Source organism: Chlorocebus sabaeus, chromosome 6, assembly GCF_047675955.1.
Source record: "Chlorocebus sabaeus isolate Y175 chromosome 6, mChlSab1.0.hap1, whole genome shotgun sequence".
Taxonomy (NCBI): domain Eukaryota; kingdom Metazoa; phylum Chordata; class Mammalia; order Primates; family Cercopithecidae; genus Chlorocebus; species Chlorocebus sabaeus.
This window is the reverse complement of record NC_132909.1, coordinates 29,078,500-29,104,530: the sequence shown is the minus strand read 5'-3', so window position 1 is coordinate 29,104,530 and position 26,031 is coordinate 29,078,500. Positions and strand designations below refer to the sequence as shown.

The 26,031-nt window shown below is 49.5% G+C and overlaps 1 protein-coding gene across 10 annotated transcripts; it reads right to left on the bottom strand.

Annotated features, from left to right (window-relative positions):
• Positions 1–1,865: 1,865 nt before the first annotated feature.
• C6H19orf12 (chromosome 6 C19orf12 homolog) lies at positions 1,866–25,797 on the bottom strand. 10 transcript variants are annotated; one of them, XM_073016684.1, is made up of 6 exons: positions 25,375–25,797; positions 24,525–24,699; positions 19,131–19,223; positions 17,388–17,485; positions 9,498–9,667; positions 1,866–3,980 (listed from the first exon to the last, which is right to left on the bottom strand). In XM_073016684.1, exons 5-6 carry the CDS (start codon positions 9,655–9,657, stop codon positions 3,715–3,717), a joined length of 426 nt encoding a protein of 141 aa, XP_072872785.1. In that variant the 5' UTR covers positions 9,658–9,667; positions 17,388–17,485; positions 19,131–19,223; positions 24,525–24,699; positions 25,375–25,797; the 3' UTR covers positions 1,866–3,714. The 10 variants fall into 10 exon arrangements, with proteins under 10 accessions (XP_072872785.1, XP_072872787.1, XP_072872786.1 ...); XM_073016686.1 differs by lacking the exon at positions 19,131–19,223; XM_073016685.1 differs by lacking the exon at positions 25,375–25,797 and having other exon boundaries at positions 24,525–24,878.
• Positions 25,798–26,031: the final 234 nt, after the last annotated feature.

Sequence of the window (26,031 nt, the reverse complement as noted above, 5' to 3'; positions counted from 1 at the left end):
AACACAGTGAAACCCATCTCTACTAAAAATACCAAAAAAAAAAAAAAAAAAAAAAAAAATTAGCCGAGTGTGGTGGTGGGCACCTGTAGTCCCAGCTACTCAGGAGGCTGAGGCAGGAGAATGACTTGAACCCAGGAGGCAGAGCTTGCAGTAAACCGAGATTGCGCCCGGCACTCCAGCCTGGGCGACAGGGCGAGACTCCGTCTCAAAAAAAAAAAAAAAAGAAATATACATACATAGCATTAAAACAATTGCAGGAACGACACCAAATCTGTTACCAGCAGTTTTCTGGGTGGTGAATCTGTGGTTTTTATTTCATTATGCTTTTCTGGGTTTTTCTAGGTTTTCAGCAAGAAATACTGACAAAAGGAAATGAACACTTTTCAGAGACTTAATTCAAAACAGAATTAAAGGAATACACATGAAATTGGTAATAGTGGCTGCCTCTGGGGTTGGTGTGGGAGAAGGCCTTCCTTTACAGCTTGCACCCTCCCCTACCTTTTAAATTTTGTACCAGGCATGTATTACTTATTCAAAAATAAATACATTTCTACAAAGAAGATACAGATATATAAATACTAAAACCACAGGAGCTGAGAAGCAGCAGCTTGATTTCCTGGGGGAAATCAAGAAAAGTGTTTTCGGCTCCTCGGGGAGATGAGACTCCAGGTTCAAGCTGCCCTTTTAGGCCCAAAGCCTCCAAGTCACCCCAGGACCCAGCTAGTCCCAGCGTCTTCACTCAGCAAGGCCTGCTCCATCAGACACAAAACTGGTCAGGAGTTGAACCATCTCCTCCCTGGGCATTTTCCCCTGCGGGAGGGGTGGGCAGGCTGTGGGAGGGGCTGCAGTGGACACTGGGCCTCTGAGCTGGGACCATCTGTGTCCCCGAGGCCTGACACAGATCAGGACGTCATGCACGAGTACGAATAAGTGGGGCCCAATCGCCTAACAAAGGGAACTTGATTTCAGCCCTGATTGTTCCAGGAGGATTTGCTGTAAGTAACTGGAGAAGTTGGCATTTGTTCAACGTGGAAAAAGTGTCCCCCGACTTTGAAGCACTGAACCAAACATCTTTGTTGAGGTTTCATTCTCATGCTATCTGCAAATCAATGTCTTTTCCTTTGCACTAAAAACAGGGCAACTTTAGAGCCCACTAAAGCTACACAAAATTGGGAGGGGGCATGCTCTGATTTCCCACTTTTAGTTCCAGGGACCATATGAAGGACTTATTTGCGGGGAGAGCAGGAATGATCAGTTCAACAAGAAAGGCCATACTCAGTTTTCACAGACAACCCCTTCTTCCCACCCCTACCCTGTCCCCCATCAACTTAAGTGGTACAAAAATGATTAAAGTGGCTTCATTAACTCCAGGAGTGTGGCCTGTGCTAGGGCACCTGATTTGTGCTAGACGAGGCCAGCGGAAGAGCAATCGCTCTGCAAGAGAAAGGCTTGGCCCTTCCTTAATCACCACGGGTTATAATTCACCCCGAAGTCCTTCCACACATGGAGGTGCCGGGATACCGAGCTTTCCTCTAAGCGGGGCCTCAGCAGAAGTGCCTCCCTCTGAGCCTCCAGGGGCTGAGAGGAGAGCCCCAAGTCCCTGCCCTGCCCCAGGACCTGGGGACCAAGAAATAACATTTTTTGTAGAGATGGAGGTCTCACTATATCGCCCAGAGTAGTTTCAAACTCTTGGCCTCAAGTGATCCTCCCACTGTGGCCCCCAAAAGCGCTGGGATTACAAGCATGAACTACCTCTCCTGACCTACTCTTGCATTCTTTAAAACCACAAATGTGGTACCTTCCCTCCTGTTCTATTTGTAAGACTTTGAATGTTAGAGAAACTTTAGACATAATATGTGGGAAAATGACTTTTTAGAAAAACATTTATTGTAATCGATCACACTCAAGTTGTAGTTCTGAAAGCAAAGTGAAAACACACAGTACAGCTATGCCTCAGTATCCATGGGGGATGGGTTCCAGGACAGCAACCCCAACCCTCAGGCACTAACATCTGAGGATGCTCAAGTCCCTGATGGGCAATGGCATAGTGTTTGCTTATAACCTATGCACACCTTCCTGTATAATTTAAATCATCTCTAGATTTCTTATACCACCAATACACTATAAATGCTATGTATGCTAAACCATATTGTTTAGGGAATAATGGCAAGAAAAAAAAAGGTCTGTATGTGTTCAGTACAGATGCAATTTTTTTTTCAAATATTTTCTATCCGAGGCTGGTTGGATCCAGATGTGGAGCCCACAGTTACAGAGAGCTGACTGTTTTGGGGAAATCTTCAGGGGAGAAACATTTCTTAGAGATGGTTTATATCACACCACTTCAGAAAGAGCAATACAAGCATACCTCATTCTACGATGCCTCATGGATACTGTTTGTTTTTGTTTTTATTTTGGAGACAGAGTCTCACTCTGTCACCCAGGCTGGAGTGCAGTGGCTCCATCTTGGCTCACTGTAACCTCTGGCTCCCAGGTTCAAGCAATTCTCCTGCCTCAGTCTCCCAAGTAGCTGAGACTACAGGTGAGCACCACCATGCCCAGCTGGTTTTTTTTCAGTAGAGACGGGGTTTCACCATGTTAGCCACGATAGTCTCGATCTCCTGACCTCATGATCCATCTGCCTCAGCCTCCCAAAGTACTGGGATTACAGGAGTGAGCCACCATGCCTCGCCTGTGTTTTTTTTTTTAATTGAAGGTTTGTAGCAGCCCGGCATCAGACAAGTCTATTTGGCACCATTTTCCTACAGTCATGTGCTCACTTTGTGTCTCTGTGTCAGTATTTTGAACAATAAATATTTTTAAATTAAGGTTTGTACATTTTTTAAACATAATGCTATTGCACGTTTAATGGACTGCAATATAGAGTAAACATGACTTTTATATGCACTGGGAAACCAAAAAAAATGTGTTTCCTTGCTTTACTGTGATGTTGGCTTTACTGAGGTGGTCTGGAACTGAACCCACAATATTTCCGAGATATGCCTGTACTTTTTACTAAAAATATTTCATTTGAGAAATAAACCTCAAGAACTACCATGACTTTTCAGATGGGAAGAGTGAGGCCCTGGCAGGGCGAGTCTAGGTGTGCAGCCTAGTGGGGGCCGAGGTCAAGTCCACTTGGTATTTGAGGCTTCACTCAGCAGGCCGCCCGTCCCCTCCATGGGGCCATTCAGCAGTCCCTGGGTAGGGGAGGGCTGCACTAGGAGGTAAACGTGATTCCAGCATGGGCCGCTCCAAGGCCCTGAGACCCCAGGGCCTGCAGTGGGGTAGGATCCAGTCCTGCAGCAGGTACTTGGAAGAGGAGTCATCTCCCAAGATGAAAAGGCCCCCAGGGGAGGATGAGGTGCAGTCAGATCGTCGCTGAGCATGATCACTTTCCCAGACCCGCGCGGGTGAGAGGACTCAGCAGATGCCTCCGAAGCCTGCGGCAGGCAGGCCTTTACTCTTCACCGGCGGGCAGTCAGAGGGCTGTCATGGCACACCAGTGCACATGCCACCAACACACGCTGTTTCATAAGTCATTTCTGGAACGTGACACTGCACAGCGGTGGCCTCTCCAGCAGGACATTGCTAGTAATACACTGACGACGTGGAGATTCCCCAGGGGCATCCACTGGGCTTCTCCCAACTCCCAAGCCACCTCTTCAGAGTCACAGAGTCATCTAAAGGGGCCCCCCACCTCCCTGGAGGCGCAGCCTAGTCATCGTACTGGATCTCGGCCCGCAGCTCCTTGGTGATGTAGTTCACCAGCATGGCCAGCAGCTGCTGCTGCAAAGCCTCGCTGCCCATGACCAGCGCGGTCAGCTGCACGGCATCCGTCCACTCTAGGTGCCTGATGATGGCCATGGCTTCCTTAAAGAGCTTCTGTTGCTCGGCAGGGGGCAGCTCCATTAGGATTTGAGGAATTGGCTTAAACTGTCCACTTGTCATCCAGGCACCTAACAGCCCCCCGACAGCCCCCCCTAGAAAACAAGGAATCGTTCAATTAGTGGGGTCTTATTCATAAGCGATGGCCTTTCTTAAGTTCCCACTGAGTGCACATCACCATCACCACGAGTAGGCGCATTCATGAGCGAGCCAGAGTGGGCTTGGTGCCATGCCTGCTCCACCAGCCAGTGTGGAGGGCAAAGGTTTATGCAGTCTTCTGTCCATTTGGCTCAGATAACTGACACCCAACACGCATTCCCTAAGCTCCACATTTTCAGGGATGCAAAATGATGCCTGCCTGCCCCATCTCCCACCTCAGTGCTGGGCCCAAGATCTTCTTCATGACCTGACGGAGGTTCCTGGGCTTACTGCAAAAATCCCTCTCTCATCACAAAGGAGAAGGCTGAGAAACAAATGCATTATCTTTTTTTTTTTTAGATGGAGCCTCGCTCTGTTGCCCAGGGTGGAGTGCAATGACACGATCTCGGCTCACCGCAACCACTGACTCCCGGGTTCAAGCGATTCTCCCACCTCAGCCTCCTGAGTAGCTGGGATTACAGGTGCACACCACCACACCTGGCTAATTTTTGTATTTTTAGTAGAGACGGGGTTTCACCATGTTGGCCAGGCTGGTCTCGAACTCCTGACCTCAGATGATCTGCCTACTTCAGGGCCCCACAGTGCTGGGATTACAGGCGTGAGCCACTGTGACCAGCCACAAATGCATTTTCAAGAGAAACCATCTCGGGCTGGGTGCAGTGGCTCACGCCTGTAATCCCAGCGCTTTGGGAGGCCAAGGCAGGTGGATCACCTGAGGTCAGGAGTTTGAGACCAGCATGGTCGATATGGTGAAACACCATCTCTACTAAAAACACAAAAATTAGCTGGGCATGGTGGCACACACCTGTAATTCCAGCTACTCAGAAGCTGAGGCAGGAGAATCACTTGAACCCGGGAGGTGGAGGTTGCAGTGAGCCGAGATCATACCACTGCACTCCAGCCTGAGCAACAGAACGAGACTCTGTCTTCAAAAAAGAAACCATCTCAGTGGTGAGACTGAATTTCCTCCACTAGGCAGCTGATAAGCTCCTTGCCCCTGAACTTACGAAATATACTGTGAGCCCACGTGGTTAAAGGACCTGGGGACAGATAAGGAGGCTCTTTCCTCTTGAAGCAGTGCTTTTCATAGAACCCCTCCAAGTTGTACAATGATAAATAACAAATCTGGCCGGGTGCAGTGGCTCATGCCTGTAATCTCAGCACTTTGAGAGGCTGAGGTGGGCAAATCAAGAGGTCAGGAGTTCGAGACTAGCCTGGCCAACTTGGTGAAACCCCATCTCTACTAAAAATACAAAAAATTAGCCAGGCATAGTGGTGGGCGCCTGTAATCCCAGCTACTCAGGAGGCTGAGGCACGAAAATCACTTGAACCTGGGAGGCAGAGGTTGCAGTGAGCCGATATTGCACCATTGCACTCCAGCCCGAGCAATAGAGTGAGACTTCATCTCAAAAAAATAAAAAATAAAAATAAACAACAAATCTAAGGTAGTTTACTATTTCTCCTTCTGCCACCCTAAAAGGGCAGAAACATTATTTTTAAATGTAAACTCATTGCCAAGGTTAGGTCATGCTATTCTGGGACTTAAAGACCTTGTATCCATGGAAAGTTCTACCTGAAGAGGCCACGTGCAGGACATGGTGCAGAGGAAGGGAAGGTGCCCCAGGGAAGGGGTCCAAAGTCAAGTGCCTCCAAGAGCCAGGGAGGAACTAAGAACAGTGAGGGGGCAGGTGGGCCTTACCTGGCCCCTCCTCTGCCGAGATCGGATGGGTGGCAGGCTCTGATTTCATCCCAGCCTATAGTCTGGGCCAACCAAGCCTTGAACCGCATAGACCTTCTGAGGCCCAGGACACAGAAGACCTGGACGACCTGGTTCCTATTAGGTGGCAGTGGCACTTCACACCAGTTCATTGCTACCACACAAAATACCAGATTTGTAGCTTTAAAACACCTCGTGATTTTTAACTATCACGAATCAGATATTTAAAGATGAAGCCCACTAGACTTAGTGACTCACTTTCAACAGACAGAGTATGGAAAGGGACAGAGAAACTTTGCAATGGAAAAACCCAGCAAACATGCCCTTAACCAAGTGTTCAAGGTCAACATCACTGACGACACCATGTGAATGTCATATACACCCAGAATTAATGCAAGAGAAGGGAGAGGGGCACATCACCTCCCAGGCATGCCTCCCAAAGACTCCTAACTCCAGTCCCATCCTAAACACATCTGGCAAATTCAAACTGAGAGATGTTCAACGAAATACCTGCCCAGTATTCCTCAAAACTATCAAGGTTGTGAACAACGAAAGTCTGAGAAAGTGTTAAAGGCCAGAGGAGACTAAGAAAGCAGGCAATTCAATGCAATGTGGTGTCTTAGACTGGATCCTGAAGCCAAAAAAAAAAAGGCCATTAATGCAGAAACTGGTGAAACCCAAATCAAGTCTGGAGAATGGTTAATAGTAACATATTCGTTGGTGTCTTAGGTTTGTTTTTGTTTTTTTTTTCCCCTTAGACAGAATCTCACTCTGTCACCCAGGCTGGAGTGCAGTGGTGTGATCATACCTCACTGCAGCCTCAAATTCCTAGGCTCAAGCAATCCTCCCACCTTGGCCTCCCAAGTAGCTGGGATTACAGGCTTGCACCACCATTCCTGGCTAATTTTTTTTTTTAAATTTTTTGTAAAGACAGGGTCTCATTATGTTGCCCAGTCTGGTCTCAAACTGCTGGGCTCAAACGATCTTTCAGCCTCAAGCCTCCCAAAGTGCTGAGACTACAAAGGCATGAGCCACTGCACCCAGCTGGTTTTAGTTTTGACAAGCATACAGTAATATACGTGAACGCTAAGAGAACCAAAACTGGGTGGAGGACATACGGGAATCCTTTGTACTATCTTCGCGACTTCTCTGTAAACCTAACATTATTGCGAAATGAAAAGTTTCTTTCAAAAATGCAACCCAGGCCAGAGAGAACCCACTGGCTGGCTGGACTCAGACGACAGGCAGCAAAACCAGTGTTTGCTGCTTCTGGAAGCCAAGCACCGAGGCCTCTGGAGCAGACACCACCCTGGGTATGCAGCTGGGGCCAGCCCCATATCCCAGAGGCTGAATGCAACACGCAGACAGCGTTCATCTCCTCTGCAAAAGAAAGGTACATTCTGGGGAGGGAGAGCCAGCTAATTTACAAGTTTTACTGAACTTTTCCCCATGACACCAGTGAAATGCTCAGAGTCGACAAGAGTTGCACTCATGTGCACTAAACCTTTATGAGAACATCAATATTTGATTTAGAGCAGCACTTAATGCAAAAAGTCGCCAGGAATATCGACCAGCAAATTACTGGCTCTTTGGAGAGGAGAAAATTCCTTTGTTTTCAGGGTAAAATGATGCTCCCGCCCGTGAACAGGGGCTGGAAGTAGTGAATCCCCCGGGCTCTCTTAGTGGACATCCTGTTCTCCACCAGCTTTTACTCAATCTGAATAAAATATGTGCTCCCAAAATAGCATTTGGGCACAGCTACATGATAAAATGATCCCCAAAGCCTTCCCCTGAGCACTGATGGAGGTGGGGGCACAGATGCAGAGTGTCATAGAGGAAGAAGGAAACGGTCCTGTCTCCCCCATCTCCGGTTCCTTCTCAGATGGCAAGATGCTGAAGTCAGGCCTCACTAATTCATGGAGTTTGGAAAGGAAAATATGGAGAGGGAAGGTCTGGGGCCACCCACATATTTATTTTTCTCCCCAGTGTGAGCCTCAGCTTAACGAAATGTCCTTCAATGTCAATCCCACTACAGAAGGGAAGAACAGAGCAGGAACCCCACCAGCGAGCTGGGGAACGGAAGGCAACCTCAGCAGAAAAGCGCTTCTCTCTCCCGCCTGTGAGCATGGAGACTACGTGCCACACAGAAGGGATCTCCACCAGATGGTAAGCTCTCCAGGCCCCATGTCCCCAGCTCAGTTTGGCCAGCACAGAGCAGGCATGTGGCAAATATCTGCCATGCCCGATGTGACAAACGCAGTCATCATAAGAATCCCTGTTAAACAGAAGCAGGTCCCTGCAGCCACCTAGAAGCCACCAGGAGGCCTCGCTTGGCCCCTGCCCAGCTCAGGTCTGAAGGATGGTCAGCTCTCTGACTCCATCTATGGTTTGAGCCATAGCCCCAGGCCAGGTAGACCTTCTGAGGCTCAGGACACAGGAATTCTTCCTTCCCCAAGCCAAAGAAAGTCACTTCATCCTAGCTGCAAGGAACACTGGAAAAATTAGCCAAACTTTCATTCATTGCCAGAAATTGATTTTCAAATGAAAGCAGGAGGTAAATGGCCAGGCACAGTGGCTCATGCCTGTAATCCTAGCACTTTGGGAGGCCAAGGCGGGTGGATCACTTGTGGCCAGGAGTTTGAGACCAGCCTGGCTAACAGGGCAAAACCCTGTCTCTACTAAAAATACAAAAATTAGCTCGGTGTGGTGGCACACACCTGTAGTCCCAGCCACTTGGGAGGCTGAGGCAGGAGAATCACTTGAACCCGCGAGGCAGAGGTTGCAGTGAGCCAAGATCATGCCACTGCACTCCAGTCTGGGCGACACAGTGAGACTCCGTCTCAAAAAAGAAAGAAAAAAAGCAGGTGGTAGAGGTGGGCAGGCTCTCCAGGGGTGAAAGGCCGTTCTTTGGGTGGTCTCTTTCAAACAGGGGAGCTCTCTCAGAATGAGCCCGCTCACATGAAATGGCCACACCGCATGTGCTGAGAAGGCCCCTCCCAGCCTCCTCCCCGGTTTCCTTTCTGCAGGGACCTTGCAGTTATGATCAGGGTGAGGGAGGCCACCATGGGACCCAGGACACCCTGGGATCTTCAGAGGCCTGCTGCTCTGATACTTATTCTGGGATCCTAGCACTGGGGAAAAGGTGGCTCTAGGCCCAAATGACACAGATGCCATTTTCAAGAGTGCCCCACACTTCTGAGACATACACACAGAAGCTTGCATTTCCAACGGACAAATTATATCTGCAAAGAACATTTCCCAGAGGCAACCTTAACTCCAGCAACTCCTCCCACGAGATGCATGCCACCACTTGTATGAGTTCATTTCTCCCTGTGTTTATTTTCTTTTTCCCTTTCCCTTTTTTTTTTTTTTTTTTTTTTTGAGATGGAATCTCGTTCTGTCGCCCAGGCTGGAGTACAATGGCACGATCTTGGTTCACCACAACTTTTGCCTCCCGGGTTTAAGCGATTCTCCTGCCTCAGCCTCCCGAGTAGCTGGGATTATAGGCATGCGCCACCACGCCCAGCTATTTTTTGTATTTTTAGTAGAGACAGCGTTTCACCATGTTGGCCAGGCTGGTCTCGAACTCCTGACCTCAGGTGATCCACCCGCCTCGGCCTCCCAAAGTCCTGGGATTACAGGTGTGAGCCACCGCGCCTGGCCTTCTCCCTGTGTTTCAACGGCCCTTTTATGACATCCCCGAGGCTGGCTGTCTCTGTGAGACACCTGCACTTACCAACGGCGAGTCCCGGCGGGCCGCCCACCAAACCCCCGACGAAGGCCACGGCCCCTGTGACCAGGGCACCCTTCCCAGAGTGTTTGACAGCCGCCTTCATCTTCCTCTCCCCAGAAAGGGAGCACAGCAGCTTCATGATGTCCTCCACCATGATGGTCATCGTAGCGGGCCTTCAAGGGAGAAGTTCAGAGGGACAGTTTTAATGAGCGTTTATTAATGCCACTCTAGTTCCCAGAGTCGTAAGGAAGGGTCCCCCTTTTCAGGAGAGCACAGCAGCTCCAAGCGCCTGTAAGAGACAGCATCCAGACGGTGGAAAGTTCCCACAGACAGGGCAGGCGGCGGTTAGTGAATAAGCAAACAGCAGCGGTTGAGTGGGTGAAAGGTCTTCTTTGCCCTCTGATTAACTTCTGACTTAGGACAGATTAAGGAGCAACCCGGCCACGTGTTCTGCTGGTTCGTCACGAGGGAGGTGGTCTGACCCTTCTGGCATCAGTGGCCTTTGCACTGGCCCGGGGAATACCCTGCACACAAAGTCCAGCAGAGACTGGGAAATCCTGGCATGAGGCATCTGAGCTGAGGCCAAGCCAGAGCCAGGGAAGGGATGGGACTCTGTGACTACACGGGCACTCACCTCCGGTGGGCCCTGAGCAGAGGGTCAGATACCTCCCTTCTAAGATGGAGACAGTCCCTGCAGGCTGGACTCTCAGATGGTGCCAGCAGGATGGGCAGGAAGCGCCTGGCATAAGTCTGGAAGCCTGCAGGCTCCCGACCCAGGATGGCTCTGAACGAACACTGTTACTAACACACACACTGGGCTGCCTTAAGCAACTGCTCTTAAAAGTCAACACAGTTGTACCCATGGGACACTAAAAGCAGGGACAAGATAAAGCAGGGAGACAAAGCAACTGGAGAATAAAATACATGAAAGCATTGCCAGGCTTCGCAATATATATGGACAGAAAGATAGACGGGCAAGTGGACCTTCAGCACAATGACCTTTAGCACAATCCTCCAGGGTAGGGAAAATGTGTGCCAAGCTGGAGCCAGAGCAGGGAGGGATGGGCTCTAGAGGGCCCAAGGGCTGAGAAAATCAAAGTGGCCACGAGGTGGGGGGTCTCCTCAGAGCTCTGGCTGAGCCCAAGGCTCCAGCAGTACTTCCCATTCTCACCGGCACTTCCCATTTCATTCTAGGTGGAAATATTGAAACAGGTGCTACAGCAACTCGACTGAGGAAGTTATGAATAGATTCTATTGTTTATTATCTTTTTTTGTTTTTTGAGACGGGGTCTTGCTTTGTTGCCCAGGCTGGAGTGCAGTGGCACAATCAGAACTCACTGCAGCCTTGACCTCTTGGGCTCAAGCGATCCTCCCACCTCAGCCTCCCGAGTAGATGGGACTACAGGTGTGCAATCACCACGCCCAGCTAATTTTATTTTTATTCTTAGTAGAGATGCCTACTATGTTGCCCAGGCTGGTCTTGAACTCCTGGGCTCAAGGGATCCTGCCTTAGCCTCTCAAAGTGTTAGGATTACAGGCGTGAGCCACTACATTTGGCCGTATCTTTGGGTTATATGTTATATGAGGGTTTTTTGTTTTTGTTTTTGTTTTTGTTTTTTTCAGAGACAGTATCTCTTGTTGCCCAAGCTGGTGTGCAGTGGTGCGATCATGGCTCACTGCAGCCTTGAACTCCTGGGCTACAGTGATCCTCCCACCTCAGTCTCCTGAGTAGCAGGGGCTAAAGGCATGCAACACCACGCTCAGTTAATTTTTTGTTTTCATACAGACAGGGTCTCGCAATGTTGCCCAGCCTGGTCTTGACTTCCTGAGCTCAAGCAATCTTCCTGCCTCAGCCTCCCAGAGTGCTGGGATTACAGGCATGGGCCACCACACCCAGACATGTGTGCTTTTCTGACCCAAGGAAGATCCAGAAGCAGAAGTCCCTACTGTACAATTGCTCTCCCAATCCTAGGATATAATTTTGAGCCCAGAGAACAAACCCATGAATCCATGAGAAGACCACAAAGTCAGGTTCTCAGAACTTCTCTGCAGTCCCAGGAGAGCATCCTGCGCTCCTGCCCCTGTCAATTTCCCTTCTTTTTCCCCTTTGGTACACATTAGACCTGTTCTCCACAAGTGCACATGAATCACTGAAAACCTTGTTAGATGCAGCCAGTATGGGAGGGTAAGATTCTGCATGTCCAACAAGCCCCCAAAGTGCTCCTCTGATCTCACTGTGGGCAGCAAGACCCCAAGAGGGCAAAACCCAGGACTCTGACATTCGTTCCTCAGTCTTCAAATTCAGAAACTGCAAACAAGCACCCCCAGATATGTCTTTTTGGCCCCATGAAGTGTAAGAGGCAGTGGGAGGGCAGGCCTTGTAAGCCCTGCTCATATAAGGGACTGGAGGAGCACTCAGGCCTGTGGGTCCCTGCTCTGACTACCCTGTGCCCTGGGTCTCCCAAAACCTGGTCTCCTGGTTTCCAAGCCCTGCCCAGCTCCTTTGCTTGCTGACAGGTTGAATGCCTCCTCCTTCTCCCCAGAAGAGAACCCCCTTCCACTATTCCAGGGTCAAGATTTGTTTACATACAAATGTCTAAACGATAAAATGGCATTATAACAGCGTCCCGACTGAACAGGCAGAAGCCACTCGGAAATGCGGCGACAGAAGGCAGAGCCTGACTTATCCAGTCACCATGGTCCTGAAACAAAATGACATAGAAAGATAGAGATATTGACAGAGAGATTTTTTTTTTTTTTTTTTTTTTTTTTTTTTTTGGAGACAGAGCCTGCTCCGTCACCTAGGTCACCTAGACTGCAGTGTAGTGGCACGATCTTGGCTCACTGCAGCCTCCACCTCCCAGGTTCAAGCGATTCTCCTGCCTCAGCCTCCCGAATAGCTGGGATTACAGACATGCACCACCACACCTAGCTAATTTTTGTATTTTTAGTAGAGATGGGGTTTCACCATGTTGGCCAGGCTGGTCTAGAACTCCTGACCTCAGGTGATCTGCCTGCCATGGCCTCTCAAAGTGCTAGGATTACAGGCGTGAGCCACCACGTCCAGCACAAAATGAGATATATTTCAAGTACATATTAAGGTAACCAAAGGAAATAATTTTACAGTAAAATCTTACAAAAAGCTCAAAATCCTGGTGTAAAACATCTAATCACCTTTGAGCTTAGTTCTGGTTTATATCCAGCTTTCATCTGTCAATTATATTGGAAAAAGGGAAGGCCCCTTTGGAGGCTGCAAGGAACCTCCCTTTCCCTGGGTGTGAAGACCCTGAGCCCTGCCATGCTTGGTCTGCAAGACTGGCTTCCAGGTCAGTGCCTGGACACCACTCCCACAACAGGTTTTCTGCAGTTTTGGGAGTGGTGTTTTGGGTCTGCACTCTCAAAACAGTTTCTGCACAGCAAGAAAATGCATGTAGAAGTGGAAAGAAGGAAGGCAGGAAACAGATACATAAACACTTTAGCTCTACTGGCTACCCAAAAAAAAAAACCTAGCTTCCGACCTGCTCCGAATGACTTTAAGTGAAAATCTACAGAGGCTCAAGAGATGTCCTTACAAAAATGCTACTTCCAACTCTACCTGGCCCAGCCAGGCCGGCATCAATGTGAGAGGAGAGCAATCAATTAGGCAAATAGTTAGGGCAAGGGTCCTTGGCAGAATTCCCTTCTAACAAAAAGCAGCCTAAGAGGTCGGTTCCCTTTCAGAAAACGCAGATAAGGAAGGCAAGCTCTAACACAGAATCGGGTCCCCTGTGTGACATACAGACATACGGTGGGCCCCAGTAAGCACAGTCCTCTCCCTACTTATAAATACTCAGACATGGCTGGGCACGGTGGCTCATGCCTCTAATCCCAGCATTTTGGGAGGCCAAGGTGGGCAGATCACGAGGTCAAGAGATTGAGACCATCCTGGCCAACATGGTGAAATCCCGTCTCTACTGAAAAAAATACAAAAATTAACCAGGTGTGGTGGTGCTCACCTGTAATCCCAGCTACTCGGGAGGCTGAGGCAGGAGAATCGCTTGAACCTGGAAGGCAGAGGTTGCAGTGAGCTGAGATCACGCCACTGCACTCCAGCCTGGCAGCAGAGCGAGACTCCGTCTCAAAAAAACAAAGAAATACTCAGACACAGAGGCTTGCATGGCACGGATAAGAAGAGCTACCCTGGACCAGGCATGTCCATCTTGGAGTGTTCTACCCCCCATCCCCCAACCTTTTTTCATACATGCACAGTAGGAAGAAATAAGCAACATGGAGCAGTAGTAACTCAGGCTAAGAAGCCCGCCTGTGCACTAGAAAGGGTGGGGTGAAGGACTCAGAAATTCACACCTTATGTAAATGAAGCACCCCTCCCACCAGCTTGTCTATAAAAACCCTTGCATTTCACTGTAAAATGGCAGCCCGTCTTTCTGGGACCCCTCTCTGATCCAGAGAGCTTTCTTTCTTTTGTTTATTAAACTTCTCCTCTAACCTACCCTCTGGAGTGTCTGCGTCCTTGATTTCCTTGGCCGTGAGATCAAGAACTTCCGTGACATCTCAGACAATGAGGCAGGTTTCACTGAGACACAAGCCCAGGGCTCTGCAGAATGGGAGGGCCAGCAGCTATCACTGCGTGTGTGAGGGCAGGTGGAGGAAGTCACTGCGTTTTAATAGCTCTGCACCATGGGTAGAGACGTTGTGGCTGACTCCATCCAAGGTTTAATTTATTTGCAATCATCATTTCAGAAGTTAAAGCATTAACAGGCTCTTGTTGAGGAAGAAAGGTTAGTAACTCCACCTCCTGAGCCCTTGCTAAAAAGCTCAGCTTCCTGAATTCTCCAGGCTCGCCAGATTGAGAGGGAAGCCCACCCTGCTCCTTCTCCCACCGCAAGACTGCCTTTGTCTGTAAATGACAGGGAAGTGGGTGAGGAGGAAGGATGGGGACAGACCTCAGGGGGTGGGAGTGTGGCTCCCCCCTCTCCACTGTATCACACCTATTTCACACTCAGATTTGCCCACATACCAGGCCCTGATCACAGGAAGCCCATCTGCCAGCCACAGGGAAGGCAAATGACAACTTGAAGCCCCGCTTTCTTGCAGGTGCCCAGACTGCTCTAAGAGGTACCGAAAGAGACAAGCCCATCCCACCGACAGCAGCCTAGCTTTCTGAGTTTGGACTAGATTGTAAGAGATAAGGGAGAGGAAGCCTCTCTCTACTCCAAGTACCCTGTTCTTTAACAAAAAATTAGATCTGGCTCCTGTCAACATTGACCTCCCACCTCTCCATACCCCAGCGCAAAGGCAGTAGGTGGATCCCACTAGCAAACATTTTTAGATTAGCTCACAGTTGTTTTTTAAAAACAAATTAGTTGCCAATATTTTAAAATCAGGAGATTTTGCGTGAACCTCTGATTCCTGATTTCTCCTGAAAATCCAGAAGACCAGATCACATTGGACCTGCTATTCTGTGTAGCAATGGAGGCCAGGGCTGAGCAGGGGCCGTCTGCTGCCCACCCCCATACAGCAGGGCCCTGCCCTCTCTACCCCAGCCCCTCTTGGCAGCATGCACCTTACCTACCTACTTGATCCATAAACAGGTCACTTCAAAGCTTCTCCAAGTATCCCTATTTCTTTCTTTTTCTTTCCTTTCCTTTCTTTCTTTCCTTTTCTTTTCTTTCCTTCTTTTCCTTTCTCTTTCTCTCTCTTTCGTTCTCTCTCTCTCTCTTTCTTTCCATCTTTCCCTCTCCCCTTCCTTCCTGCATTTTTTTCCCCCCTAGAAACGCAGTCTCCCTGTGTTGCCTAGGCTGGTTGGGAACTGGCCTCAAGCAATTCTTCCACCTGGGCCTCCCGAGTAGCTGGAACTACAGGTGCTATTTCAAGATGGTGAAACCCCATCTCTACTAAAAAATACAAAAATTGGTCAGGCGCGGTGGCTCACGTCTGTAATCACAGCACTGTAGAAGGCTGAGGCAGGTGGATCACAAGGTCAGGAGTTTGAGACTAGCCTGGCCAAGATGGTGAAACCCCGTCTCTACTAAAAATACAACAACAACAACAACAAATAGCCAGGCATGGTGGTGTCGCCTGTAATCCCAGCTACTCGGGAGGCTCAGAGGCAGGGGAATTGCTTGAACGAGAGAGGTGGAGGTTGCAGTGAGCCGAGATCGTGCCACTGCACTCCAGCCTGGGTAACAGAGCAAGACTCCGTCTCAAAAAAAAAAAAAATTAGCCCGGCGTGGTGGTGGGCGTCTGTAATCCCAGTTACTCGAGAGGCTGAGGCAGGAGAATCGTTTAAACCCGGGAGGTGGAGGTTGCAGTGAGCCGAGATCGGGCCATTGCACTCCAGCCTGGACAACAGAGCAAGACTGTCACAAACAAACAAACAAACTCAACAAACTACCTGTCACCCCCAAAACTAATCTCACCTCCTAAATCATTAACGGCCCTTCCTGACCAAATCTAAACTAGCGCCCAGATCTTCTTCCCATATGGCTCAGCCAGCTCTGCTGCCCCACAGGTGTCCTGTCAGGATCCGCTTCATATTTATAATACCTAGCACCCCACCCCCAGCCCCGCCCCTGCCCCACCAGCCACCCTTACTCTACCCCACCGCTACCCATCACATTCTGCACCCCATCCCCGCCTTCTCCGCCCCCCACCCATCACATCCTCCACCCCATCCCCGCCAAACCCACATCCCCCACTCCACCCACCACCCCACCCAACCTCACCCACTCCCACCACCTCCACCACCCGCACCCCACCCCACCCACCACACCCACGCCTACGCCACTACTGAGTGACACCAAGCCAGGGCCTGGGACTCTAGTCCCAGCTCTGCTGCTTACTTGTGTCACTTCAGCCTCTCCGTGCCTCAGTTTCTCCATAGGGACAATGACTACACTAACAGTGTCCATCCCGGCACTGGGAGGGCCGGGCTCCCGGCAGGGCGGCCGGGACCCCCCCCCACCCCTAGACGCTCCCGGGCCTCCAGGCCTGTTCTTGGGGTGCCCCCTCCCCTCGCGGGGCGCGGCCTGGGAGGCGCCCCGCCCCGGCTCCGGGCGCACCTTTACCTGGGGGAGCCGAGGCCTGCGGGGCGCGCTCGGCGATCAGAGGCGGCTGCGGACCGGCCCTGGTTGGCCCCCGGCTCCCCGCCCGGCTCCCCGCCCGGCTCCCCGGCCCCGGCCTCAGCCCCGCAGAGGGTCGCGCAGGCCTTGGTGGCGGCCCCGGCGCTGGCCCCGCCCTCCCTCCCGCCTTCCGGCTGCGCCGGGCCTTCCGGGAAGCCACGCGCCGGGCCGGCTTCTGGCTAGAGCTGCGCACGGCCTTAGGGGGACCCAGGGGTCGCTGCTGGGCACCCCCTCCCCGGTCCTGGCCCACCCCGCCGCTGACACCGGGGCCCTGGCTTGGGTTACGGGTGAAGCACCGAGACGAGGCGCCCGGAGAGGAGTCTCGGGGACCGCAAGGCCGCGCTCCCGCAGGCCCAGCCCTGCCCTTCTCCCTTGCGCACGCACGATCAGATCCGGGCCCCGCGCAACTGCCTCCAGGACCGCGGGGACCTCCTCCCGGAGACCTCCCTCCCTTTGGCCTGGAGGACCCCTTCCTCCACGCAGTCTGGGCGCGGAAGAGAGCTCAGGGGCATCTGGAGGTCAAGGGTGCTGTGTCAATATTTGGTGAATGTGTGGGCCGAAGCCAGATTTCCGCCGTTCCAGAGCTGCTCTGGAGCCTCTGGGTCTGGGGGTTGCACAAGGAGAAGCAGGCTAGGCGGGACCCGTAATCCCAGCTGCCAGTGAGGCTGAGGAGGGAGGATTGCTTGAGCCCAGCAGTCCGAGCGTGGGCAACACAGTGACATCCCATCTCTACAAATAATAATAAAAATTAGGCCGGGTGGGTGACTCATACCTGTGACCTCAGCATTTTGGGAAGCTGAAGCAGGAGGATTGCTTGAGCCCAGGAGTTCGAGGCTGCAGTGAACCATGATTGCACCCCTGCACTCCAGCCTGGGAGACAAGAGAGAGACCGTCTCTTAAAAACAGAAAAAAGGAAAAGAACTGCCTTTGCTCCTAGGATTCTTGGATGGGGGCCAAAGCTGAGGCTAGGCAGCCTCTTAGGAAGGTGCAAAGGGCATGAGGCTGGGGTTGCAGAACTGCCCAGGAATACTACTGTATTGAGACCTATGGAAAGCTGTCCCCACTCTTGTCATGCAAGGTCTGGTCTTGAACCATCTCAAATCCAAAAGCGGCTTCTGGGGGGCTCTCTATAGAGAATTAATCCTAACAGGAACCCTGCAAAGCAGGCATGGTTGTCATTGCTGTATTACAGACGGGAAGCTCTAAACACAGACTGCTCTGCCCAAGGCCACCCTGGTTAGAAAATTTCAGGGCCCAGACTCCAGCCGGGGTCTCGGTAGCTCAAAGCCTCTGTCTGTGACCAGCACTCTGCCTGCTTTCCAGGGTGCTGTGGGCACCCAGAGGACGGACCCTTTTCCATTCTTAAAAGAATGGAACAAAGGCTGTTAATAACTAGCTTCCCCAGGCCTTGGCTGGGGTAAAACAACGCCATTTATTCCTGAATCAGAGCTTTTGCTTGAGTTTGGGTGACTTTCAAGAGGGAAAGTGAACTGAGGCCAGGGGAACTCAGCCTGCTGCCTTCCTGGGGCCTGAGTGCGACGCTCCCGTTTCTCTGCGGGCAGCTCCCTCTGGCGGCACATTGCAGAACTGGCCTGCAGACTCCGCCAGAGATAGTGGGGAGAGGGCCCGTGCAGGGAAAGATGCTGGGCCGGGCGCGGTGGCTCAAGCCTGTAATCCCAGCACTTTGGGAGGCCGAGACGGGCGGATCACGAGGTCAGGAAATCGAGACCATCCTGGCTAACACGGTGAAACCCCGTCTCTACTAAAAAATACAAAAAACTGGCCGGGCGAGGTGGCGGGCGCCTGTAGTCCCAGCTACTCGGGAGGCTGAGGCAGGAGAATGGCGTAAATCCGGGAGGCGGAGCTTGCAGTGAGCTGAGATCCGGCCACTGCACTCCAGCCCGGGCGACAGAGCCAGACTCCGTCTCAAAAAAAAAAAAAAAAAAAAAAAAAAAAAAAAAAAAAAAAAAAAAGAAAGATGCTGGGAGTGAAAGAAGCTTCAAAGTCCAGGCCCTCCAGAGAAGGCACGCATGTAAGAAGTTCACGCAGCCGAGCGCGGTGGCTCACACCTGTAATCACAGCACTTTGGGAGGCCGAGTCGCGCAGATCACCTGAGGCCAGGACTTTGAGACCAGCCTGGGCAACATGGTGAAACCCCATCTGCACTAAACATGGAAAAATGAGCCAGACATGGTGGTGCACGCCTGTAGTCCCAGCTACTTGGGAGGTTGAGGCAGGAGAATCGCTTGGACCCGGGAGATGGAGGTTGCAGTGCGCCGAGATCGCGCCATTGCATGCAAACCTGCAACCCATCAGCCTCCTGGGCCTCATTCTGATACGAATACAGGCATAACATGACCGCACACTCTGAACTCCAGAGATGGAGCACAGGGTGCCTCATGCTCCTAAAGGCAGCTGGGGCCTCCTGCACAATGAGCAAGGCGTGCAGTGGGGTGTCCATGATGGCGCGGAAATGGCACTGGCCCAGCACACAGCGATGCTTTAGGCTACTTACAGTGACCGAGGGAAAGTTCTTCCACGTCTCCGTGCCTCAGTTTCCTCATCTGGGAAATGGCAACAAGAGTAGTGCTTATCCTATAGGATTGTTCTGAACATAAAAGGAGGTAATATGTATGAATCTAGATTATTCTTGTTTACATTACAGAATGTGAAAATGAGCAGCTTCTCCAAAGTCCCAAATATGAACCTCATGGGCCCAAAGTAGTGGGAAATCCAGTTCTATCCCCACCTTGACAAAACACTGTCTTGCCGATGGGCCCAACGATGACCTAGGGTGCTAGGTGGTGTTCACACAGCCAGCCAGAGTCAAAACTCAGACGGGGCCCCTGAGGCCAGCGTTCTATGCCCTCACTTTCTCCCAAGGCTGAGTACACCAGCTCCTAAAAATTCCACGGCTCCTTCAGGCTAAAGCCACCTACCTAGACCAGGGCTGGATGATCCGCCATGTGGGCCACACCCAAAAACCCTGTAGCTTCTTTTGTTGTTTCTTTTGGTGGTTGTTCTGAGACAGGAGTTTCCTCTGTTGCCTAGGCTGGAGTACAGTGGTGTAATCTCAGCTCACTGCAACCCCCACCTCCCGGGTTCAAGTGATTCTCATGCCTTAGTCACCCGAGTAGCTGGGATTACAGGTGTGCACCACCATGCCTGGCTAATTTTTGTGTTTTCAGTAGAGACAGGGTTTCACCATGTTGGTAAGGCTGGTCTCGAACTCCTGACCTCAGGTGATCCGCCCACCTTAGCCTCCCAAAGTGTTGGGATTATAGGCGTGAGCTACTGCACCCAGCCCAAACTTCTCTCTTCTAATAGTCATATTGGATTAAGAGCCCTCCCTAATAACTTCATTTTAACTTGATTACATCTGCAAAGACCCTATTTCCAAATAAGGTCACATTCCCAGTGATGGGGTTAGGACTTCAACACATCTTTATACAATTCAAACCTTAATACCAGCTGTCTTAATCTGCTTTCTGCTGCTATAACAGAATGCCACTGACTGAGTAATTTATAAAAAGAATATATTTATTTGGCTCATAGTTCTGGAGGCTGGAAATTCCAAGATCCAGTGGCCACATCTGGTGTGGGCCTTCTTGTTACATGATAAGATGGCAGAAGGTATCACATAAAGAGGGAGCATGAGAGAGGGAAGAGGGCCGCCCTTATCCCTTTATCAAGAGCCCACTCCTGTGATCACAGCATTAATCCACGCATGAGGGCAAAGCCCTCATGACCTCATGACTGCTGAAAGGTTCTCCTAGCAATTTGGGAGGCCAAGGCCAGCAGATCACCTGAGGTCAGGACTTTGAGACCAGCCAGGCCAACATGGAAAAACCCCATCTCTATTAAAAATAAAAAAATTAGCTGGGCATGGAGGCACATGCCCGTAATCCTGCCTACTCAGGAGGCTGAGGCAAGAGAATGTTTTGAACTCTGGAGGCAGAGGTTGCAGTGAACCAAGAAAGCGCCATTGCACCACAGCCTGGGTAACAAAGTGAGATTCCATCTCAAAATATATATAGAGAGAGAGCATATAATATCTTATATGTTATATAATATATAACATATTATATATAATGTATATATTATATAACATTATATATTATATATTTTATATAACATATTATATTATATATAATTATATATAACATGTTATATATAATATAACATAATATAATATAATATATAACATGTTATATATTATATGTGATATATGATATTATATACTATATGTGATGTATAATATATGTGATATATGACATATATATTATATGTGATATATAACATATTATATATTATATATTATATTTAAGTTTGGGCAATATAATATATTATATATAATTCTTATCTTAAGAATTATATATAATTCTTATAGCAGTAGAAAACAGATTAAGACAGCTGGTATTAAGGTTTGAATTGTATAAAGATGTGTTGAAGTCCTAACCCCATCACTGGGAATGTGACCTTATTTGGAAATAGGGTCTTTGCAGATGTAATCAAGTTAAAATGAAGTTATTAGGGAGGGCTTTTAATTAAGGGTTTTCTATATCTTATTACATATCATTACATATGATATGTTATTATAAATTATTTATTATATATAATTATATATAATATATAATAAAATAAATATATAATATAACAAATATAATATATAATAAATAAATAAATAAATAAATAAATATATATAACCACAATGGCCATTGTCTTTCAATATGAGTTTTAAAGGAAGCATGCAAACCCTGGCACGAAGTATTCACCAGATGCCAGCTGTGATTATTATAATCTGAGCATGTGTATAGTACATACATGTCCACCCATGGCACAATAAAAATAACAGCCTTGGGCTGAGCGTGGTGGCTCATGCCTGTAATCCCAGCACTTCAGAAGGCTGAGGCAGGCGGATCACGAGTTCAAGAGATTGAGACCATTCTGGCCAACATGATGAAATCCCGTCTCTTCTAAAAATACAAAAATTAGCTGGGTGTGCTGTCGCACGCCTGTAGTCTCAGCTACTCAGGAAGCTGAGGCAGGAGAATCGCTTGAATCTGGGAGGCGGAGGTTGCAGTAAGCTGAGATGGCGCCACTGTACTCCGCACACCAGCCTGGGCGACAGAGCGAGACGTCGTCTCAAAAAAATAAAAATAACAGCTCGGGTTAGGCGCGGTGGCTCACGAGTGTAATTCCAGCACTTTGGGAAGTCAAGGTGGTAGAATTACTTCAGACTAGGAGTTCAAGACCAGCCTGGGCAACATAGCAATACCTCATCTTTACAAAACATTAAAATTAGTCGGGCATGGTGGCATGCGTCTGTAGTCCCAGCTACTTGGGAGGCTGAGGTGGAAGGATCGCTTGAGCCCAGGAGACTGAGGCTGTAGTGAGCTGTGATAGTAATGCTGCACTTTGGTTGGGCGACAGAGTGAGATCCTGTCTCAAAAAATTAATAACAGCCTTGGGCCATGCCTATGTCAAGACTGTTGTGTGCAGGGGAAACATCCTGCCACCTCCCTTTGGTCTTGGGAGAGCTTCATCCTGAAAGGGCTGTGGAAGGACAAGGTGGCTTGGGGACTGGTAATGATCTCCTCCCAGGCTTCATCACTGTTCTTTTAAATAATTAATTCATCTTCTTCCTTGGTGTTTACATCCTTCAAATATTTGTAGATGGTTATCATGTCCCTTTAGTCACCACTTAGCACCACTCTGCATATTTGCTGTCATGTTGAATGTGTGTTATCATCATTGTCATTATTATTATTATTTCCTCCCAGCTCCCTCCCTCAGTCCCTCAGCCACCATCATCACTCAGTGAATTTCTTACAGGTTCCCAACCTTTCAAGTACCAGGTTACCCAAGATGGGACACTAAAAGTCAGTAGTGGTGACAAGCCCTACTTGTCACAGAGGGCTTGCAGGCCCTCTGGCTCCTCACTAATTCTCATCAGTTTCTCCAAAGCCATAGGGGGAAAAAAAATAGACAAACTAAGTGAAAACTGCGTGCTTACATTGCAAACACAGCTTCCAGACAAATCTCCCAGTCCCTGCTCCCAAACAGATAATCCTTAATTTCCTCAAATACAAAAGCAGGATGAGAATCCCTGCTCTCAACAACCTGGGATTATTGTGAGAACTCAGAGAGGAAAAAAAACTGAAAGGTGCTTTGTAAACTAAAAAACAGGGAGGGTGGTAGTACCAGCAATGCCTTCCACACAGGATGGGAGTTCTACAAAATGTTCCAGAGGTCAACTGTTCTAAAAAGCTAAAAATTCTAAGTTAGAATTTACAAATGAACTCGATAGAGCCAAGATTCACCCTAAAATCTGTCTATTGAAAGAATATAAAGAGATGCCCTACTTAAAAATCTACTCATAGATGTTAGTATTCCAAATAAAGTGTGGAACTCAGAGTTGGAGGCTGGTGAGGCCTTGGACAAGTTTACAGATGGCCCTGACGAGACTTTAGAAGGTCACGCTGCTATAAAAGACTTTAAAAAAAAAAAAAATTCCACCTTGTCTTGCATTTCAGATCTCACTGAAGAGTTCTTCTGTGCCTGGAAGACTTATTTTCAGTCTGAGAAGAATGATTTTTCAATGGTTCTGTTGAACATGCAATTCTCACGCAAGTATTTCTATAATTATCCTGTTTCAGTTATAATACAGTTTCTGGAACAATAGGACTTTTATTGTATTGCCATATCTGTTATAATAGATGTTTTATTACAGAAAATTATGGTAGAGTCACTATTATGATTCTGAAGTTTTTATTTCAAATTGCTCAGAGGATGGAAATTCTTTCTCCCACTAGTTTTACTTTAAGGCAGCTTTGAATTTGGGGTGGGGGTGGTTAGTCTTTTCTTCTATTGGAGCTTTGGTCTGTTTGAGATTTTGTTCTATAGCAGAATGTTCTCTTTCACTCCAGTGTACATAAATGAAGCCACCCTTGGTATTTGTTTGTTTGTTAGCCTGTGGTGCACACAATTTTTAAAATAATGTCACCTAGATTGTCTCTATATATCTGCAAAATTTATTTCATTATTGCTGAAACTATCTCCATAACCCTGGGATTAATATTTTTTGAGACGGAGTCTCACTTTGTCTCCCAGGCTGGAGTGCAGTGGTGCAGTCTCGGCTGACTGCAACCTCTGCCTCCCAGGTTCAAGCAATTCTCTTGCCTCAGCCTCCCTAGTAGCTGGGACTACAAGTGTGTACCACCATGCCTGGCTAACTTTTTATTTTTTATTTTTTTAGACGAAGTCTCACTCTGTCACCCAGGCTGGAATGCAGTGGCGCAGTCTTGGCTCACTGCAACCTCTGCCTCCCAAGTACAAGCAATTTCTGGCTAATTTTTGTATTTTTAGTAGAGACGGGGTTTCGCCATGTTGGCCAGGCTGGTCTTGAACTCCTGACCTCAAGCGATTTGCCCTCAAGTGATACACCCGCCTTGGCCTCCCAAAGTGCTGGGATTACAGGCATGAGCCACTGCACCTGGCCGATAAACTATATTTTGAGTAAATACTAGTGATCATGAAACACTAATACTAGTGATCATGAAAACAGGGGAGCTGAAACTTCTAGGTGCATTCAGGCTAGGTCATATCCTATTTCAGTTGGTAGCTCCACCTCGAAGAGCAGGGGGCTGGAGATTTTCTTAGTTAAATCAGACGCTGCAGAAACCCCAGCTGCTAGAGGCAGAGCTGGAATTCAGGAGTGGGCTTGCTGACTCCAACAGTGAAGGTCTTCCCTTCCCAGAAAACCCCACCCGTGGGGAAGGGTGACCCTCAAATCTTGAACATCAGGCCCAGCTTTCGGCCCAGTTGACTTTTCCACAATGGAAGGATTCAGGTCTCTGAGAAGTCCCAGAATATCTGCCCACAGCAGTCTAGCATCATCAGAACCCACCTTCATGTGTAGCCACCGTGTCTCCATGTTCCTGGTAATGCACGCTCCCAGGCTCAGAGTCTGGAACTGCTGATGGAGGGGCAGGTCCTGGACCCTGCGAAGAATCGAGGTTCCCCAGTCACAGTCTTCGATTAGACAGAGCTCCTCCAGTTCTCAGAGGATTTCTTAGGCTACCCTGAAAATAGAGAGAGGAAGGGACTTGCCCTTGGTCACACTGTCAGTAACAGAATCAGAACAGAAATCCAGGGCTCTTGGTCTTTCAGCCTCTGTTCTTCCCTTAACCCAAGGCTGGCAGAGATGGGGAGACTGCAGAGGGCCCTGAAGGTGGGGGTATTTGCACTGAGTGTAGAGTGCCTTTGGAAGGCAGGGAAGCCCAGGAAGGTAAACACACACACAACGTTGTAAATGTGGAGAAAATCAGAGACGAGGAAATGTCAGGGACTCTCCAGCACGGAAAACATCCTGATAGTTTGGAGCGCCCGGAAGAGTAGGCAACTTGGAATCTGGAAGGCGTTCTTTTGCGTTTCACCTGCAGTGGGGTGAGGTCTCTGACGTCTGCCCTCCCTCCTACTCTACATGCATTACCCATCCTATAGCCGGGCAGTCCCTGCAAAATTCCAGCCGCACTGGGGAACCACACTTCTGACTTCAGAATGAAACCAGTGTTTTGCACACATTCGTTCCTCAGTTCCCTTGCTGGGACCCTTCTCTGTTATGAAAGCAGAGATCCCACCCGAATAGGGTGACTTTGGGGGGATGGATTACCTTTGGCAGTTCCTGTGGGTCAGGAATTTAGGGGTGCAGCGTGGGCCCACAGCATACCCAGTAGCCAGGGAAGCCCCTCCCCTACCTGAGGCTTAAGCTGGCGCCAGGCCCCAAACCCTCGCTCTTCTCTGGTCTAAATCCTCGCCGTAGGATTTCATTTTTCGGTGCTGCGTTGCTTCTCTGGAGGAGCTGCCAGGGGGAGCTGCGCGGGGCAGGCCCGGGGGACCAGAGTCCCTTGCTTTAGCGGCGGCCCTGCGGGTGCCAGAGGCTTGCAGAGTGATCTGAGCGCGCCAAGAGATTGCTGTCAAGTAAGCTCCTCCACAAATCTGCAGAAACCTCAAAGATTACAGAGCTCGCGCGGCGGGAGCGCAGCGGCTTCCCATACCCCGGCAGACAATGGGGCGCAAGAAGGAAGGGGACGGCGGCCTGGGGACCCCCGCGCCCGCAGCACGTGCACCGTGCCTGCGGCGCCCGCTTTACAGATCGTGTCACTCCACCCGCAAAACAAAGGCCCCGGGGCCCCATCTGCGCCGGGCGCGGGGGAGGGCGCCGCACTTGCTGCCCGCCGCGTGCAAAGAGAGCCAGACAAAGGGCTCAGCCCTGCAGACGCGAGCAGTGGGGAGATAATGAAGCACTAAGGAAATATTGCATGTGGATTTGAGACCAACGGGAAACGCGCTCCCAAACAATGCCCGTTGTTTGCACCGATTCGCTTTTCTGCTAAGTTTCCTCAAGTAATTTG

Bases quoted from the DNA above. Each gene is read 5' to 3' on its own strand.
- C6H19orf12 (XM_073016684.1), bottom strand. From the start codon at position 9,657: ATGACCATCATGGTGGAGGACATCATGAAGCTGCTGTGCTCCCTTTCT. The intron at 3,981-9,497 runs GTAAGTGCAGGT...CTTGTTTTCTAG, and splicing joins CCCGCCGGGACTCGCCGTTG to GGGGGGCTGTCGGGGGGCTG.